Source organism: Leucopleurus acutus (genome assembly GCF_964270905.1).
Source record: "Leucopleurus acutus genome assembly, chromosome: 20".
NCBI lineage: Eukaryota > Metazoa > Chordata > Mammalia > Artiodactyla > Delphinidae > Leucopleurus > Leucopleurus acutus.
The window spans coordinates 49,819,755-49,836,353 of record NC_139162.1 but is presented as its reverse complement, the minus strand read 5'-3'; the positions used below and the strand labels follow the sequence as shown (position 1 = coordinate 49,836,353).

Sequence of the window (16,599 nt, the reverse complement as noted above, 5' to 3'; positions counted from 1 at the left end):
GTAGCTGTAGCACACGGGCTCAGTAGTTGTGGCTCGTGGGCCCTAGAGCGCAGGCTCAGTAGTTGTGCCGCACAGGCTTAGTTGCTCCACAGCATGTGAGATCTTCACAGACCAGGGATCGAACCCATGTCCCCTGCATTGGCAGGCGGGTTCTTAACCACTGCGCCACCAGGGAAGTCCCCAGAATGGCTATCATTAAAAAATCTATAAATAACAAGTATTGGAGATGATGTGGAGAAAAGGGAACCCTTTTACACTGTTGTGGGAATAAAACAGTATGAAAGTTTCTTAAAAAATTAAAAATAGAGCTATAAATGATCCAGCAATTCTACTCCTAGGCACATATCTGGAAAAAACGAAAACACTAATTTGGAAAGATACATGCACTCCAGTGTTCATAGCAGCACTATTTACAATAGCCAAGACAAGTGGAAGCAACCCAAGTGCCCGTCAACAGACGGTTGTGATTCTTCTGGGGAGAAGAGGGACCTCAGTCCTTGTCTTCTTTGAAGAAGGAATTCAGCAAAGAGACCAAGATTGTGAAACAGATAAAGCATTTAATACAAGCAAAGTACGTGTGGAAGAATACACGGGCGAACTTGGAGTGAGTTGCGTGCCAATAGGAAGGATTTAAGTTGCTTAAGTATCGGGGCAGTCTTCCGGGTTGCCTCTGGCCAATCATCTCGCCTGTGTCCATATTTGGTCTGACTCAGGGTCCTTCCCGGTGTGCATGCGCACCTCTCAGTGAAGGTAGATTCCAGTGTGAAGGTTTCTGGGAGGTTGGCAGGACAAATCCTGAGCTGGTGCCTCCTCCCTCCCTTTTTCCCTCCCCTAGACTGAGGACCTTCTCTGTGCATGTGTCAGGCGGGGAAATCCCCTTCACCACAAGCATGAGAAGAATGTAGTCGCTTTGGCCGTTTACCCAGGCAAGGCCCAATACTCATGATGGTATCTTATCTCAAAGTATCAGCAGGAGATGCTTGGAGCTGTTCAGCCTGGGGCCTCATCTATCTCCTACCTCAGCTGGATTAAAAAGATGTGAGATATATATGTATGTGTGTGTATGTATATATAATGGAATATTACCTGGCCATAAAAAATAATGAAATAGTGCCATTTGCAGCTCCATGGATGAACCTAGAGAATATTATCCTTACTGAAATAAGTCAGAAAGATAAATACAATATGATATCACCTATATGCAGAATCTAAAAAATAATACAAATGAATGTATATGCAAAGCAGAAACAGACACACAGATATAGAAAACAAACCGTGGTTACCAAAGGGGAGAGGGAAGTGGGAAGGGACAAATTAGGGGTATGGAATTAACAGATACAAACTATATATAAAATAGGTAAGCAACAAGGATGTACCGTATAGCACAGGGAATTATACACATTATCATGTAATAAACTATAATGGAGTATAATCTATCACTATGCTGTTCACCTGAAACTAACACAAAATTGTAAATCAACGTACTTCAAAAAAAAGTAGAAGTGAAGGTAGCAGTACGCCACGTGGTATGATGTTAGAGTTTCAGCAGGGTGGCTAAGGGCAGATAAACAGGTTAGGTGAGTCCTGCCTTTTCCTTGGCTAAAGCAACCTGTTAAATTCTCTCCCCCTTGGGAGGAGCAGCGACTCCTCAGAGATAGAGTAAACATCAAACTTTAGTTAAGATGTAAACTTCGAAACAGACGACATTTTGACAAAATGTGGGTGCCTATCGTGACTAAATACAGTAAATTTGAGGAAACCTGAAGGAAAGATGAGCCGTTCATCCACTCATGAAACATTCCCCGAGTGCCTTCTCGATGCCAGGTGCCGGGCTGGGCATTTCTGGGAACCTGCCCTTAAGGAGCTACAGTCTAGCCTCCAGGCAATGATGAAAGAGTTCCCTTGAAGCAGGGAGAGGCCAGAGGCCTCAGGATATTAAAAACAGTGAAAGCAGCCTTTTTGGTGAAAGGTCAAACGAGGCTGGGCGAAACATATTTCTATATCCATTTTAGAAGCAAGGAGTTCTGCCTCCATATTCTTTTTTTTAAATTCAACCTAGAATAAACAGCATCATGATGAGGGAAGCCCAGGGAGTTTTGGGAACCTAGAGGACATGTCTGATGCAGCCTAGGTATCAGAGAGGGCTTCCTAGAGGAAGGGACACGCCAGGTGAGACCTAAAAGATGAATTGGGGCACAGTGTGAAAAGAGGAGTGGGGGAATGGTATCCCAGGCAGAGGTGAATTTAGGTGTGAGATGGAAGGGAGAGCAGAACGGGCCTGGGCCCAGCCCTTGCAGAGCGCATGATCCAGTGGGGGAGACAGATCTGTCACCAGTGACACCCAAGATTGATCAGAGTTGGGATGTCAGAGCCCAGGGAGCTGAGGATGCCCAGAGTGGTCGTCTGACCTAGTCCTGAAGAAGGAAATCCCTGAGACGCACCTTGAAGAACAACCAGGAGTTAGCAGGCATTTAGTAGAGGAAATCAACAAAGTCAAAAGATGGTTCTTTGAAAAGATTAATACTACTCAAGGGGAAAAACACAAATTTCCATTAAAAGGGATGAAAACTGACACATTAATTCATTAATTCGTCCTAATTCTAGGATGACAAGAGGATATTATGATCAATTTCAGCCAAAAAATTTGGCAACGTAGAGGAAATGGGCAATTTCCTTGAAAAACACAATTAACAATATTGACACAAGAAAAAATAGAGACTCTGAATAGCCCTATATCTGTTAGAGACATTGAATCTATAATTTAAAACCTTCCCATAAAGAAAACCACAAGCTCAGACGGCTTCACTGGTAAATTCTTCCAAACATTTAAGAAAGAAATAATGTCATTACCCAAATTCTTCTAAATAATAGAGGAAGTGGAACACTTCCTTATTCATTTTATGAGTCCAGTAGAATACTGATACAACAACCTAACAAAGTCATTACAAGAAAGGAAAATTTTAGGCCAAGATCTCTTCTGAACATGGATTCAGATATCCTAAACAAAAATATTAGCAAAAGAATCCAGCATTACATAAGAAAGATAATAAATTATGACCTAGTGGGATTTATTCCAAGACTACAAGGTTGGTCTAGCATTTGAAAAGCAATCAGATATGTGTGGGTCTAGTTTTGGACAGTCTGTTCTTTCCCAGTCTTCTATTTGTCCATCCTGGTACCAATACGATCTTAATTACTTTAGCTTTGCAGTTAGTCTTGAAATCTGATAGTGTAAATCTTCAAACTTTGTTCTTCTTTAAATTTTTCTATTCTTAGGACCTCTGCATTTCCTGTGAATTTTAGGATCAACTTGTTCCCAACAACAGAAAAACTGGTTAAGATGTTTATTGCGATTGTCTGGGTGATGCAATGCCCTGTGATTCAGCAGTTTCACTCCTGGGAAACCTTTCTACTCTAGGCTCCCTAAATGTCCCTCAGTGGGGTATGGATGAATGAACTGGTCCATCTATACAGTGAATGAACTGAACCACATGGCAACACAGTGGATCTCACAGACATATTGCTGAACAAAAGAAGTCAGACCAGAAAGAGAACGAACGATCTATCACGAAGAAGACAGAATAGGATTTAAAGAGAACATATCATCTATCATAAGAGGTCAGAATAGTGACATTAGGGGTACTGACTGGAAGAGGGGCTTGAAAGTGGGAGCCATTTGGAGTGTGGGAATGTTCTAGATCTTGATCTAGGTGATGCCTACATATTAAAAAATTATCCAGCTCTACAATTAACATTGGTGTACTTTGTATACGTTATATTTCACTAAAAAGGAAAAAAAAGAATGGATTTAGGGAGGTCACTGGAAAGAAAGTCATTTACATAACTCAATTGTATTTCTATATACCAGCCCCAACCAAATTGAAAATGAAATTTAAAATACCATGACAGGGAATTCCCTGGCGGTCCAGTGGTTAGGACTCTGCACTTTGCAGGAGGCGTGGGTTCAATCCCTGGTGGGGGAACTAAGATCCTGCAAGCCGGCGGCACAGCCAAAAAAATATATATATACCATGAAGAATAATGACAAAAAATATCATTACCTAGTAATAAGTAAAACCAAAGAGGTGTAAGACTTGCAGAGAAAATGAGAGGCTGAGTGGGGAGAGATACCACATTCGTGGATTGAAAGACTCAAGGTTGGGAAGATGTCACTGTCCTGAAAATGATTTGTAGACTCAGCGGAATTCCAACCAAAACTTAGGACAGTGGCTTTCAACCTTTTGACTATGTTCCAGTCACACACACGTATTCGTACAGTCACATAAAAAACAAGACCAAAAGTTTTGTGAAACGGTACTTTCCTTGAGTGCTTAAGATTGGCTTTGATGTTTTATTTTTTTGTTGTTGTATCTGTGAGCTTGGCTTGTTGTTGTTTTTATAAATTTATTTATTTACTTATTTATTTTTGGCTGCGTTGGGTCTTTGTTGCTGCATGCGGGCTTTCTCTAGTTGTGGCGAGCAGGGGCTACTCTTTGTTGCAGTGCGCGGGCTTCTCATTGCGGTGGCTTCTCTTGTTGCGGAGCACGGGCTCTAGACATGGGAGCTTCGGTAGTTGTGGCTCACGGGCTCAGTAGTTGTGGCACACAGGCTTAGTTGCTCCACGGCATGTGGGATCTTCCTGGATCAGGGCTCGAGCCCTGCATTGGCAGGCGGATTCTTAACCACTGAGCCACCAGGGAAGTCCCTGTTGTTTTTTTAATTCCACATATAAGTGAGATCATATGGTAATTGTCTTTCTCTGACTTACTTCACTTAGTGTAATGCCCTCAAAGTCCATCGAATATTTTCTGTTAGGTTGCAGGAAGGGGGACCCCTTCCAGGGCCTGAGAGTGGGCTCTTGTCTAACATTTGGAAATGAATTGTCCGAGGAGACACACGTACTGACAAAGCAAAAGGCTTTATTGGGAAGGGGTGCCTGGGCGGAGAGCAGCAGGGTAAGGGAACCCCGGAGAACCGCTCCGCCACATGGCTCGCAGTCTCAGGTTATATGGTGATGGGGTTAGTTTCCGGGTTGTCTCTGGCTAATCACTCTGACTCAGGGTCCTTCCTGGTGGCACGCATCTCTCAGCCAAGATGGATTTCAGTGAGGAGGATTCTGGGAGGTTGGCGGGACATATTGTGTCCTCCCTCTTCCTTTTGACCCCTCCTGGGCTAGTTGTAGAAGACATACTGTGGGCTGGCGTGTCCTCCCTCCTTTCAGCCCCTCCTGAATTCTCCCAGTTAGTTTCCGGTGGCAGCACCTAATTCTTTTTTTTCTTTTTTTTTGCGGTACGCGGGCCTCTGACTGTTGTGGCCTCTCCCGTTGCGGAGCGCAGGCTCCGGACCCGCAGGCTCAGCGGCCATGGCTCACGGGCCCAGCCGCTCAGCGGCACGTGGGATCCTCCCGGACCGGGGCACGAACCCACGTCCCCTGCATCGGCAGGAGGACTCTCAACCATCGCGCCACCAGGGAAGCCCAGAACCTCATTCTTTATCAGAACCTCCTGTTGCGAGACAACTCATGCAAGTGGTTATCATCGTGCCTGGCCGGGGCTGGCGGCTTCAGTCAGCGGTTCCCTAACAATTATATTCTTGATTATATTTTTAACGCTGGTTTGTGCCACCATATTGATCTCATTAGATAGGGACTCACGGGACAGGATCTGCAGTTTGAGAACTGTCATGCGAGGGACGATCACGTCATCCTAGAAAATCACCGTCGAGCTGAGAGCAAACCGACGTGTGCTCTGTGGGGTAAGGGTAGAGAAGCTGTCTGACCTTGAGCCTGAGGACGCCTCGAGGCGTCCAGGTGCTTCCTCCAGGCGGCCCCGCCCTAACACAGCCCATCACAGGGGCTCCTTTCTAGCTTAGTCACACCCCACTGAACAGTGTTTCCACGACTGTCACCGCGTATGTGCCATTGATTTTCATTTTTCTGACTTCGCTGATGCACAGAGGACAAGGGGCCGTATTATAGCCCCCGAACAGCCTGTATGTTAAATCCTGATCCTGTGAAAGGACGGTCTGGCCTAGGGAGATGTGGAGGGTGGGGAGGGGAAAAGGGGCTGCTCGTTTCCTCCCTGACCATGTTGGGAGCTGAGGGAGATGGTGAAAAGAGTGTAAATACAAGAATAAGAAATATACAAACCACTTGTAGGAATGGGGAGCGGAGGGTCCAGGGAAAGACAGGCTGCCTGGGGAAGAAGTGCTCATCTTTTATGGTGGGGCCGGGGGACCAACAGGAAATAGTTGTATAAATACAAGCAAATTTCCAATTGGAAAACTCAGAAATAGAGATGAGCAACGTATGCTTATTATCAGATGTCAAGGAGAGGACACTCGGAGACAAAGAGGCCTATTAGGGCATGATTTAGAGGTATGTTTGAGGGATCAGGACCAGGTGGCATGTGGGATCTTAGCTCCCCGACCAGGGATTGAACCCACGCCCTCAGCACTGAAAGTGCGGAGTCCTAACCACTGGACCGCCAGGGAATTCCTGGCTTTTAATTTTATAGTTTGAGTACTTGATTTTCATGCAGTGCGTTACTTTTGTTAGTGAAAAGAATGGTAGTTTTTTGGGGGGTGGTTGTCTTTTAACCAGCTCCTGGTTACTCCATGGAGAACAGTTGCAGGGGGTGAGGCCGGGGCTGGCAGATGGGGAGGAAGCTGGCACGGGGACCCATTGGCGCAGCCAACGAGATGTACTGAGCATCGTCTGTGGGCCTGGCCTGGACAGTGCTGGGGACACAGCCATGACTGTGACAGCCCTGGGCTCACCCTCGTGGGGCTCACAGCCCAGTGCGGAGACGGAGTGCCAGTAACTGGCCGGATGACAGGATCATTCCCAGTTGTGATAGGCGCTTTGAAAGGAGTACACAGACTGATGGGAGGGATGGAGGGTCCCTGAACAGGGAGGTCAAGAAGGGGACATTGGTCAGAGCTGGGACAAAGCCTGGACCAGGACAGTGGAAGGGAGTGTGGTGTTAAGAGGCAGCAGGGCTGGTGTATGGTCATCATCTCCCCTTTACAGAGGAACCTCAAAATGAACTGTCATTACCCACACAGTAGGTGGCAGAGCCCCACGTGGACCTCAGGATGACCTGATGCTGGGACCTCAGTGTGGGAGGGTTCTTTGCAGCCTGGACTCCAGGAACCCCACAGCACCAGGGCCTACGTAACAATTAGTAGTAATGGTGACCGCAGCAGCTGGCGTACTGAGAGGGCCCTGGGTACACTCCTCGGATCTTACCGCCGGCTCCAGGCAGAGCTTCTCAACCATTTTTCTACTTAAAAAAAATTTTTTTTTCATGAAAACAAACAAAAAAATTTTTTTAAGTTTACTCCTTTAAAAAATTGAAAAGTTATATACCCTCTAGTGCATTTTCAAGTTGACAGCTAAAACTTCTGTTCATAAGTTCAAGTACCTGCAAAGGATATATTGGATTGGCCAAAAAGTTCTGTAACATCTTATGGAAGGGCTTCCCTGGTGGCTCAGTGGTTAAGAATCCGCCTGCCAGTGCAGAGGACATGGGTTCGAGCCCTGGTCCAGGAAGATCCCACATGCTGCGGAGCAACTAAGCCCGTGCGCCACAACTACTGAGCCTGCGCTCTAGAGCCCGCGAGCTACAACTACTGAGCCCGCGTGCCACAACTACTGAAGCCCGCGCACCTAGAGCCCGTGCTCCGCAACAAGAGAAGCCACCGCAGTGAGAAGCCTGCGCACCACAACTTAGAGTAGCCCCGCTCGCCGCAACTAGAGAAAGCCCACTTGCAACAACAAAGACCCAATGCAGCCAAAAATTAATTACTTAAAAACAAAAAACATCTTATGGAAAAACCCAAACGAACTTTTTGGCCAGCCCAGTAATTTCTGGTGTGTTAGGAATACTGAAATTTTTAAGCACTTGGAGCATCCTTTCTTTGAAGTATCTAATGCAATCCACATACTCTTGTGATGTGGTACCTGCCGATGTCCAGTTTATAAGAAAAAAAAATGAGCAAAGCTCTTCTTTCACAGTCGGAAATTTTACATTGTTCCTTTTCGTCCTTGAACTTATATTTACAGTTCCGTTTCCCACCGAATTCTATCTACTAACTGATGTGCCCGCAATGAAGACATGTACAGAAATTCAATTTTTAATTTGTTTAATTTCCTGAGACCGTAAGATTCTAAATGTTAAAATATTTTCTCCTGGATTGAATTACCTTTAAGATTATTAGTCCACAATTAATTTAAAACATTTTATATTTTGTGCATTTTCAAGGATAATTATTAAACGTTCAAAGTAAAATGATACGTAGGAAATGAATCTCCAAATGAGCTAGAAAACAGGGCCTCCCCAATAATCCCATGTGTCCTTGGATGAATGTTAACTATTACAGGAGGGAGTCAGGGGTCAGCATCAATTCGGCCCTGGTTTCTAAGACTCAAATGCTGAGAATCTTCCTTCACAAAGGAACAGCTGGGCAAGCAGGTTTTTGTTCCCGCAGCATCAGTCACCTCTGAGCTGCTTCCGAGGCGTGTGCCCAAAACCTCACCGGGAAGAGCTCACAGCTCTTATCAGCTCCATCTTCAGGGCCGGTGAAGATCTCGGATGGGAGGCACCAGACTGGCGAAGAGGGTTGGTCACCCTGTGCTCACAGTCGCCTAGCATCGATTCCTACATTTCTGCTGCCCTTTCTTTGGATCCAGGAGGTCCCTCTCCGTTGCAGCCCTGATTTTGCATTTGGGGAAGATCTGGAAAGAAAGGGGGTCTGCCTTCTTGGCAGTGGGTGGGGCGACGGTGCCAGGGGCGGTGGCTCGAGGGGCAAGCAGAAGGAGCTAAGCTTCCAGCAGTTGACCCTTTCTTTACACCTTCCTGGGAGTTTGCAGCCTGGCAGCTCCTAGTGACCTTCCAGGGGCTTGGTCCCCAGTCTCAGGACCTCCTCTCTGCGGCAGAGTTTCTCATTCCTGGCTCCTTGCCATAATTTTCTGGGATACTTAAAAAGATGCTCTGAAGTTCACCCCAGGTGGGGTGACTGGCATTCCTGGGACCAGGCCAGGTGCAGGGTTTTATTTAAAGTGCCCCCTGGGGCTTCCCTGGTGGCGCAGTGGTTGAGAGTCCGCCTGCTGATGCAGGGGACACGGGTTCGTGCCCTGGTCCGGGAGGATCCCACATACCGCGGAGCGGCTGGGCCCGTGAGCCATGGCCGCTGAGCCTGCGCGTCCAGAGCCTGTGCTCCGCAACGGGAGAGGCCACAACAGTGAGAGGCCCGCGTACCGCAAAAAAATAATAATAATAAATAAATAAAATAAAATAAAATAAAGTGCCCCCTGGTGATTTTGGCTGCTGTGTCCCCATTTCTCCCACCTGGACACCAAGGCGTGGAGGGGCAGGGTTGGCAGGGGCTCCCAGTGCATGACCTGACCCCTCTCTTCCCCCGCAGTGTACCACTGGGTGGAGATGCGGACCAAGATGCGCATCATGGGCTTCCGGGGCACGGTCATCAAGCCGCTGAACGAGGAGGCGGCCGCCGAGCTGGGCGCCGAGCTGCTGGGCGAGGCCACCGTCTTCATCGTGGGCGGCGGCTGCCTGGTGCTGGAGTACTGGCGCCACCAGGCGCACCAGCGTCACAAGGAAGAGGAGCAGAGCGCCGCCTGGGACGCGATGCGGGACGAGGTGGGCCGCGTGGCGCTGGCGCTGGAGGCCCTGCAGGCGCAGGTGCAGGCGGCGCCGCCGCCGGGCGCCCTGGAGGAGCTGCAGGCGCAGATGCAAGAGGTGCGCTCCCGGCTCTGCGCCGCAGACCCGCCGCCCGCGCCCCAGGCAACATCCACGTCCCAGGAAGTGTCCTCATCCGAGGAGAAGGAGCCTGCCGAAGCCTGAACTTAGACGTGGTCCTGTGTGTCCTGATGTGGCCTTCTGCCTGCGTTACCCCTACCTGTGCTGGCCCAGTGGAAACCACCGGGATGTGGATGGAACTTGGATTAGGTCACCCCATACTGACCCGTGGTACCTCCCCCTGCGACCAGCCCCCAGCAGGTGAAGGTTCCAACACAGCCCCCTCCAACCTCTGGCTCATTTGGTACAGTCCGCAGTGCTGTCGCTCCAGCCCACTCCAAACCACAAAGACCTATGGGGTCCCAGCCAGCAGGACAACGTGCTCACTCCTACGGCAGAAGAAAAAATGGAACCGGACTTGAGCCAGATCAATCTGTCAGCCCTCCATTTACTTGATCAGTGTTAACTTTTCCCGGGGACTCTTACATCGGAATACCTCCGTCCCTTTGTCAGTTGGTACAGGCTGTCGTAAGGAAGCGCAGTGTCTTTCAGTGAGCTTCTGCCTCTCCCACCTTCTAAGGTGGGCTCTCTCTGGGCATCACTCCTCTTATGAGGGGAAAAAAAAAGGGGTCTTGGCTTGCAGTTGATCCATCGAATATTACACCTTTCCCCTTAACCTGATCCGTGGTACCTTCCCCTGAGACACTCAAATGGAATATTCCAACAGAACCCCCCTCATCCTTCAGTCTACGGCACAACGCACTGGAATGGCTCTGCAGGGCCGTCTGGTAATGCCCTACCAACCCTGCTTCTGGTGGAAAATTTGATCCTGTCTGTGGCTAGTCCGACCGGTCTTTCAGCCTCAGCCCCCTGTCAACCTGTCCTCAGAGTCCCTGGGCCTTTCCTGACGTGTCCTTTCCTACCTTCCCCACTGTTTCTTCAGTGGCCTCTCTCAGGGGACTGCCGGCCATGATCACAGCCCCCATGTTCCATCAAATCTATAGATCTCTGTGCTATTGCCTTCCTTCCCTGCAGCTCTGGACTGGCCCAGCTGTCCCCCTCCTGCCTCCGTAACCCCCTCTATCCTGCCGGGCTAGGCCACCAGTTGGTCTTACCTTGGTTACTTCGTTTCCAGGGCTGCCATAACAAATGACCACAAACTCGATGGCTTAAAACAACAGGAGTTTATTCTTTCACAGTTCTGGAGGCCAGAGATCTGAAATCAAGGTGTTCGCAGGGTCACGCTCCCTCCACAGGCTCTAGGGGAGGATCCTTCCTTACCTCTTCAGCTTCTCTTGGCCTCAGGCATTCCTTGGCTTGGGGCCCCCTATCTCCAGTCTCTGCCTCCGTCTTCACCTGGCCTTCTTTTGCTCTCTGTCTCTTGGAAAGACTCCTGTCGTTGGATTCAGGGCTTACCCTAAATCTAGGATGATTTCACTTCGAAATCCTTAACTGAATTACATCTACAAAGACCCTTTTCCCACGGAAGCTCCCATAACTTTCCCTGGGTTAGGATGTGGACACATCTTTTGGTGGGCCACCATTCAACCCACTACACCTCCCCACCCCAGGAGTACGCTGGGACTCCTGCCAACCCCGTGGGGCATTCAGGGAACCACAAGGGTGAGAGGAACAGTCCAGGAACCACCATTCATTACCTGGAGTCTCTTCCAGGACTCATCTCTGAAGCAGGAGGGGTCTGGGCCCCACCAGTCTGCATCCTGTCTTTCAGACTGTAGATGTTTTCCAATTAAAAGAGCCCTGGAGAGGAAGTCATCTGAAGGGTGTGTCAGAGAATCATGATCTGATCTCCAAAATGAGTACAAGCCTCATTAAAATTAGGAGAGAAGCTGGGAGAGTTCTGATGGGGGTGAGTGGTAGAGCATCGTCCAAGATGGGGAAACTGAGGCCCAGCGGAAGCAAAGGGACTTGCCTGAGGCCAGCAAGCCAGTGAGGTGATGAAGCAGTAAGAGCAGAGGCAGGGAGGGAGATGGAGAAGGGATGCAGGGTGCTTGAGGGTACTGGTACAGGGCAAGGAGGAAGATGAGAGGGAGGTGGATTGCTGGGAGAGGGGCAGAGATCTCTACACAGAGGCCAAAGGCACCTGAGGGGCAGCATTGAGAGTGTCAGAACAGCCCCAGATTACACCCAAGATCTTAGCATTTAATGAATGAGGTTAGATCCATTCCACCTGGGCCCGTTTCCCAGCAGCTCTAGGGGAAGTGGGAGGGGCCAGCTTTCTCTCCCTCCCTCCCTCCCTCACCTCACTTCCCCAGCGGAGTGAAAATACTCTGGACACAAGACCTCCCCAGAGAGAAAACCAAGAAACCAGGGTTCTGAAACAGCATCTTAATTCCTTCTAGAAGAGCCCCCTCTGATGTAGAGGGAGCTGAGGGAGGTGGACCCCAGGTAGGGGTGTCTTTAAAATTGGAAGTGACTTGAGTGGGTTAAATGACGAGGGGAAGAAGGCAAGAGACAGAGCTACCACTGGATGATGGGGTGATTGATGGAGCCAGGTGAGCAGGCTTAGTGCCTGTTGCCATGGTTACCCCAGGGCAGTCCACTCTGGCACTGACACATCCCTGGAGCACGGGTTGCCACAGGCCAGGGACTGTTTTAGTGCCCTCCCCACATCATGTCAATGTCAGTGACCCATCTTGTCAATAAGGTGTGGTCATCATCAAAATAGGTGGAGTTTATTGAGCTCTGGTTAGGTGCGGGGCACTGTTCTAAGTGCTTTACATAGTCCCCATAACATTTTCTTTGTTGCCTTGATGAGGAAACCGAGGCGCAGTGAGGGAAAATCACCTACCCAAGGTCACACAGGCAGGGAAGAAGCAGAGGTGGGGTGTGAAGACGGGCAGTCTGAGTCAGAACCCGTAACCCCTGCGCCATCCTGACCCTGACGTAGTGCTGCGCTCACATCTCCGAGACTCAAAACTCAGCCCTGACGTGTACTTACGTGTGGCGATACCTCATGGGATGCATCCGCTTCACCCACTGGGTGGGGGTGGGATCAGCATGTGTGGAAGTGGAAAGAGTCCCCTCTCAAAATGCACAAGGCCAGAGGATGCTTCATCGCTCTGGTTTCCTGCTAGCTAAAATTTTGTATACATTTGTGACTTGGGGAGAGGGGTTAGAATAAATTTGTAATCCAAATTGGTTGTCTTCAAGTTGATGCATTTTTTCCCCATATTTAAAAAAAAGCCCCGTTAACCTGAGAAAAAATATCCTTCGTTTATTCTTTCATTCAAGAAACTGTCACCGATAGGACTTCCCTGGTGGCGCGGTGGTTAGGACTCCACGCTCCCAATGCAGGGGGCCCGGGTTTGATCCCTGGCTGGGGAACTAGATCCCGCATGCATGCCACAGCTATAGAGCTGACGAGCCTCAACTAAGGAGCCCACCTGCTGCAACTAAGACCCGGCGCAACCGAATAAATAAATATTAAAAAAAAAACCAAAACTGTCTGAGGTGCCCACCATGTTCCTCACCATGTTCTGTGCAGTGCTGGGGTCCCAGCCGTGACCGAGACAGCCCCAACCCTGCCCTCATGGGGGCTCACAGTCCAGTGGGGGGACAGATGCACATACAGACATTTCTTTTCCAATGTTACCTGCCCTGTGGTTATTTGGGAAGAAGGGACCAGGCTGAATCCCAACTCCTCCCCCCCTGAGGGACTCAGTACTTTAGGGCATTAAAAAACAGAAACGCTTAATTAAACACTGGCTCTCAAAAGCCTCATAGGATGTCCCAAGGGCTCTGCTTCTCCTGTCCCTTGTCAGGCCCCATTGTCCCCTGTGCTGGTTTCCCTGTTGGGAAGGCCCTTGCCTGGGGAGAGCCACCCCAGGAGAAGATGGATTCTGTAGAGCCCCGTCTGATCCATTGGCCCATATGGTCATCTCTGAGCTGGCCACCGGTGCTGTGACTGCAGGCCGGGGTCCCCCAGCCCCAGCAGACAGAGGGAGAGGAGAAGCATGTCCAGAGGAGAATCCACCCGCTCGCTAGACAAATGTTGACTGAGCACCTGCTGTGTGCCTGGCCCCATTCTAGTAGCTGGGAGTCAGCCAGGAACGAGGCAAGGTCACCGCCACCACGAGCCAACATCTAGTGCAGGGAAGCAGACAATAAAGAAAAATGATCCAGCGTCGGGGTGACGAGGGCTGAGAAGAAAGAGTTCGGGAGTAACAGGGATGGCTGATTTCGATCAGGTGCTCAGGGAGGAGGTGACATGAGAGGAGCTGCCAGAGAGTGTTGTTAGTATCTACAGAGGCCCTGAGGCAGGTGTGGGGATCAGCCTTTCCCTGGAACAGCGGGAGGATCTGCTATCAGCATTGAGCCCGGGCTAGCGGACCAAGGGCCTGGCCTGCCTGTCTTTGGGAACAAAGATTTATTGGGACATAGCCACACCCATGTGTTTATGTATATTTTTTATGGTTGCTTTTGCACGGCAATGACAGATTTGAGTCATTTGCGATAAATACCACGTGGCCTTCAAAGATGCAAATATTTACTGTCAAGGCCTTTCCGTAAAGAGTTTACGGGCCCGGAGAACAGAGTAAGCAAGGGGAGGAGGATGGGCGAGGGGCTCAGGAGCACAATGGCTGGCCCCCTTTTGCCTCAGTTGGCACAGCTCTGGAGGGTCTTACCAGCTCCGATGCCCCATCGGGTGTCCTCTTGGGCCTCCCTGTCCGCTCCTGCTTCCGTCACTCCCCACCCACAGGAGCTTCTCCCTGGAGTCGCCGCGATAACCCCGCTGTTCGAAGATCTCAGAGTCTCCCCCTCAGTCTACAGCAAGGCACAATGAGACGCATAGTTTATATAGTCCACCATGTTCATATTTATATAATAATTCACAATTCACCCTATATACGTAGGATAAACGCTGTGTAATTCATGCATTATATGACATAATGGAATATAATGCCACATAGAATGGAATATAAAAATCTTTTTGTGTAATATGTCACACGACGTTATATATTCCATGTTGTGTGTGTTGTGTGTGTATATATTTACCACTGGAAGGAAAATTTCGCTAAAAACTACCTTTAATATGTGCAGTGCAGTTTGATGTTTCCTGTTGTATTGCATTTCATGAAGAAAAACTACAGCTGTATATAGATATGATCATATATACCTAATATGTATCCTAACCATGTAAAATCTATTGTATTATATAACACAGGATAATATATATTATATATCCTATATTACATATCTTGTTAGAACAAAAGTTTCGCTAAACAATAATCGCCCTTACCGTGTGCAACGCACTCTGTTACTTTCTATTCACTTTTATTCTCTTTCATAAAGAAAAGCATACACACATGTATGGATTATACAAACCTACGTAAAGCGGGCTGCCTTGGGCTACGGCGAAGACTTTGGCGTTTCCTGTGGGGTAAGCAGGAGCCACGGGAGGTGCTCTGAGCAGAAGAGGGATGTGAGCTGGCTTAGTTTTAACAGGATCCCCAGACGCACTATTGTGGGCAAAGGTGGAAGCCGCCAGCCCAGCGAAGAGGCAGCTGTGATTGTCCAAGCGGGAGGCGATGGTGGCTGGACCAGGCGGAGACAGTGGAGGTAGACAGAAGTGGGATTCTGGGCATATTAATACATCAGAGATGGAGCAGACAGGATTTACTGAGTGATGGGAGGTGGGGAGTCATTGATGGCTTCAAGGTTTTTGCCCTGTGTATGGACAAGGGACATACTGGTGCTGAGATGGTGAGGCTGCAGCAGAAGCAGTGTGAGGAGGTATGGATAGCCTTGCCCTTCCCTTGCCCCTGGTCGCCCCAGATTTGGGAGCCCTCTGGCAGGCTTTGGTTATTTGTTCTGAATGGCAGCCGGCGGGGGCTGGAAAGACAGTCCTGGTCTCTCTCCTCGCGCTGTGAAACTGACATTCTTTATCTCACAGGCGCCTCCAGCAGGGCATGCTACTGGAGTCCATTTGGGACGTCCTGGAGGAAGGAGGCAACTGGAGGTGGTGGGCTCGGGCTTGGGACTCCGGTCTTAGGGCTCCCCTCCCCCCTGGAACGGCAGCACCCAGACCAGGCTTCCCAGAGGCGCCTCCACCTAGTAAGGGCTGATATGGACCTGGGGGCGGGGGTACCGCGGGGTCCATCACGTCCAAGATGCCTGCCTCACTCGGAGGCCACATCCTTGTGCCTTGATACTTATTATATTTTGATAGTCTCTTCCTAGAGTTCAGCCATTCCAGGGAAACCAAAGTCCCCTCCCTGAAAGGAATCCTGTCTCTGGTTTGGGGGCAATGTTGGCAGAACCCTTTTGGGAGTGATCTGGCCATGCCACCTTTGCGGGCATGGACGCTGTCCCCCTCTTCCCTCTCGTGAGCGACCTGCACACGCCTCTCTGGCCAGCATGAGCGTTTCCCCAGGGAGATGCCAAGTGCTAAAGAACTGCATAGGTTACAAACATTTATAGTTAATATAAAAATGCCCCCTAAAAGCTCTGCGAAGTGTCAGAGGAGCTGTCAGCACTTGCAGTTATCACACTTAAAAATTCTTCAACCCAAACAGTGCACAGTAGAATTTCATTATTCTTTTAATTTGCATTTTCTTGTTTTACCTGAGCTGAGCGTCTTTTCGGCCATTTATTGGACGTTTGTTCTGCTTTTGAAAAATGCCCGTTTTCATTGTCTGAAATTAATGTTCGTTTCTGGTGTGTTTTGTCCTACTGAAAGTTTTTTCATTTTTAAGTAACTGAATCTATGAGTCTTTTTTCTTTCAGGCACTTGTTTTTTCTGTCTTTATTTGAGAAGGGCTTCTCAACCCCAAGAATTTGTATCTCCCACTCTCCCTTCTTCTAATATTTGTATCGA

The 16,599-nt window shown here is 49.0% G+C and overlaps 1 protein-coding gene across 1 annotated transcript in view; it reads left to right on the top strand.

Annotated features, from left to right (window-relative positions):
- The window catches only part of LOC309976893 (optic atrophy 3 protein-like), a gene marked incomplete at both ends in the record, with an annotated part of 36,011 nt that extends 26,148 nt beyond the window's left edge, over nucleotides 1-9,863 (top strand). Inside the window, one exon of the mRNA XM_082862708.1 lies at nucleotides 9,427-9,863. Coding sequence (XP_082718834.1) covers nucleotides 9,427-9,863 — 437 coding nt within the window. The remainder of the gene's footprint in view (nucleotides 1-9,426) is intronic.
- Between the last annotated feature and the right edge of the window lie 6,736 nt (nucleotides 9,864-16,599).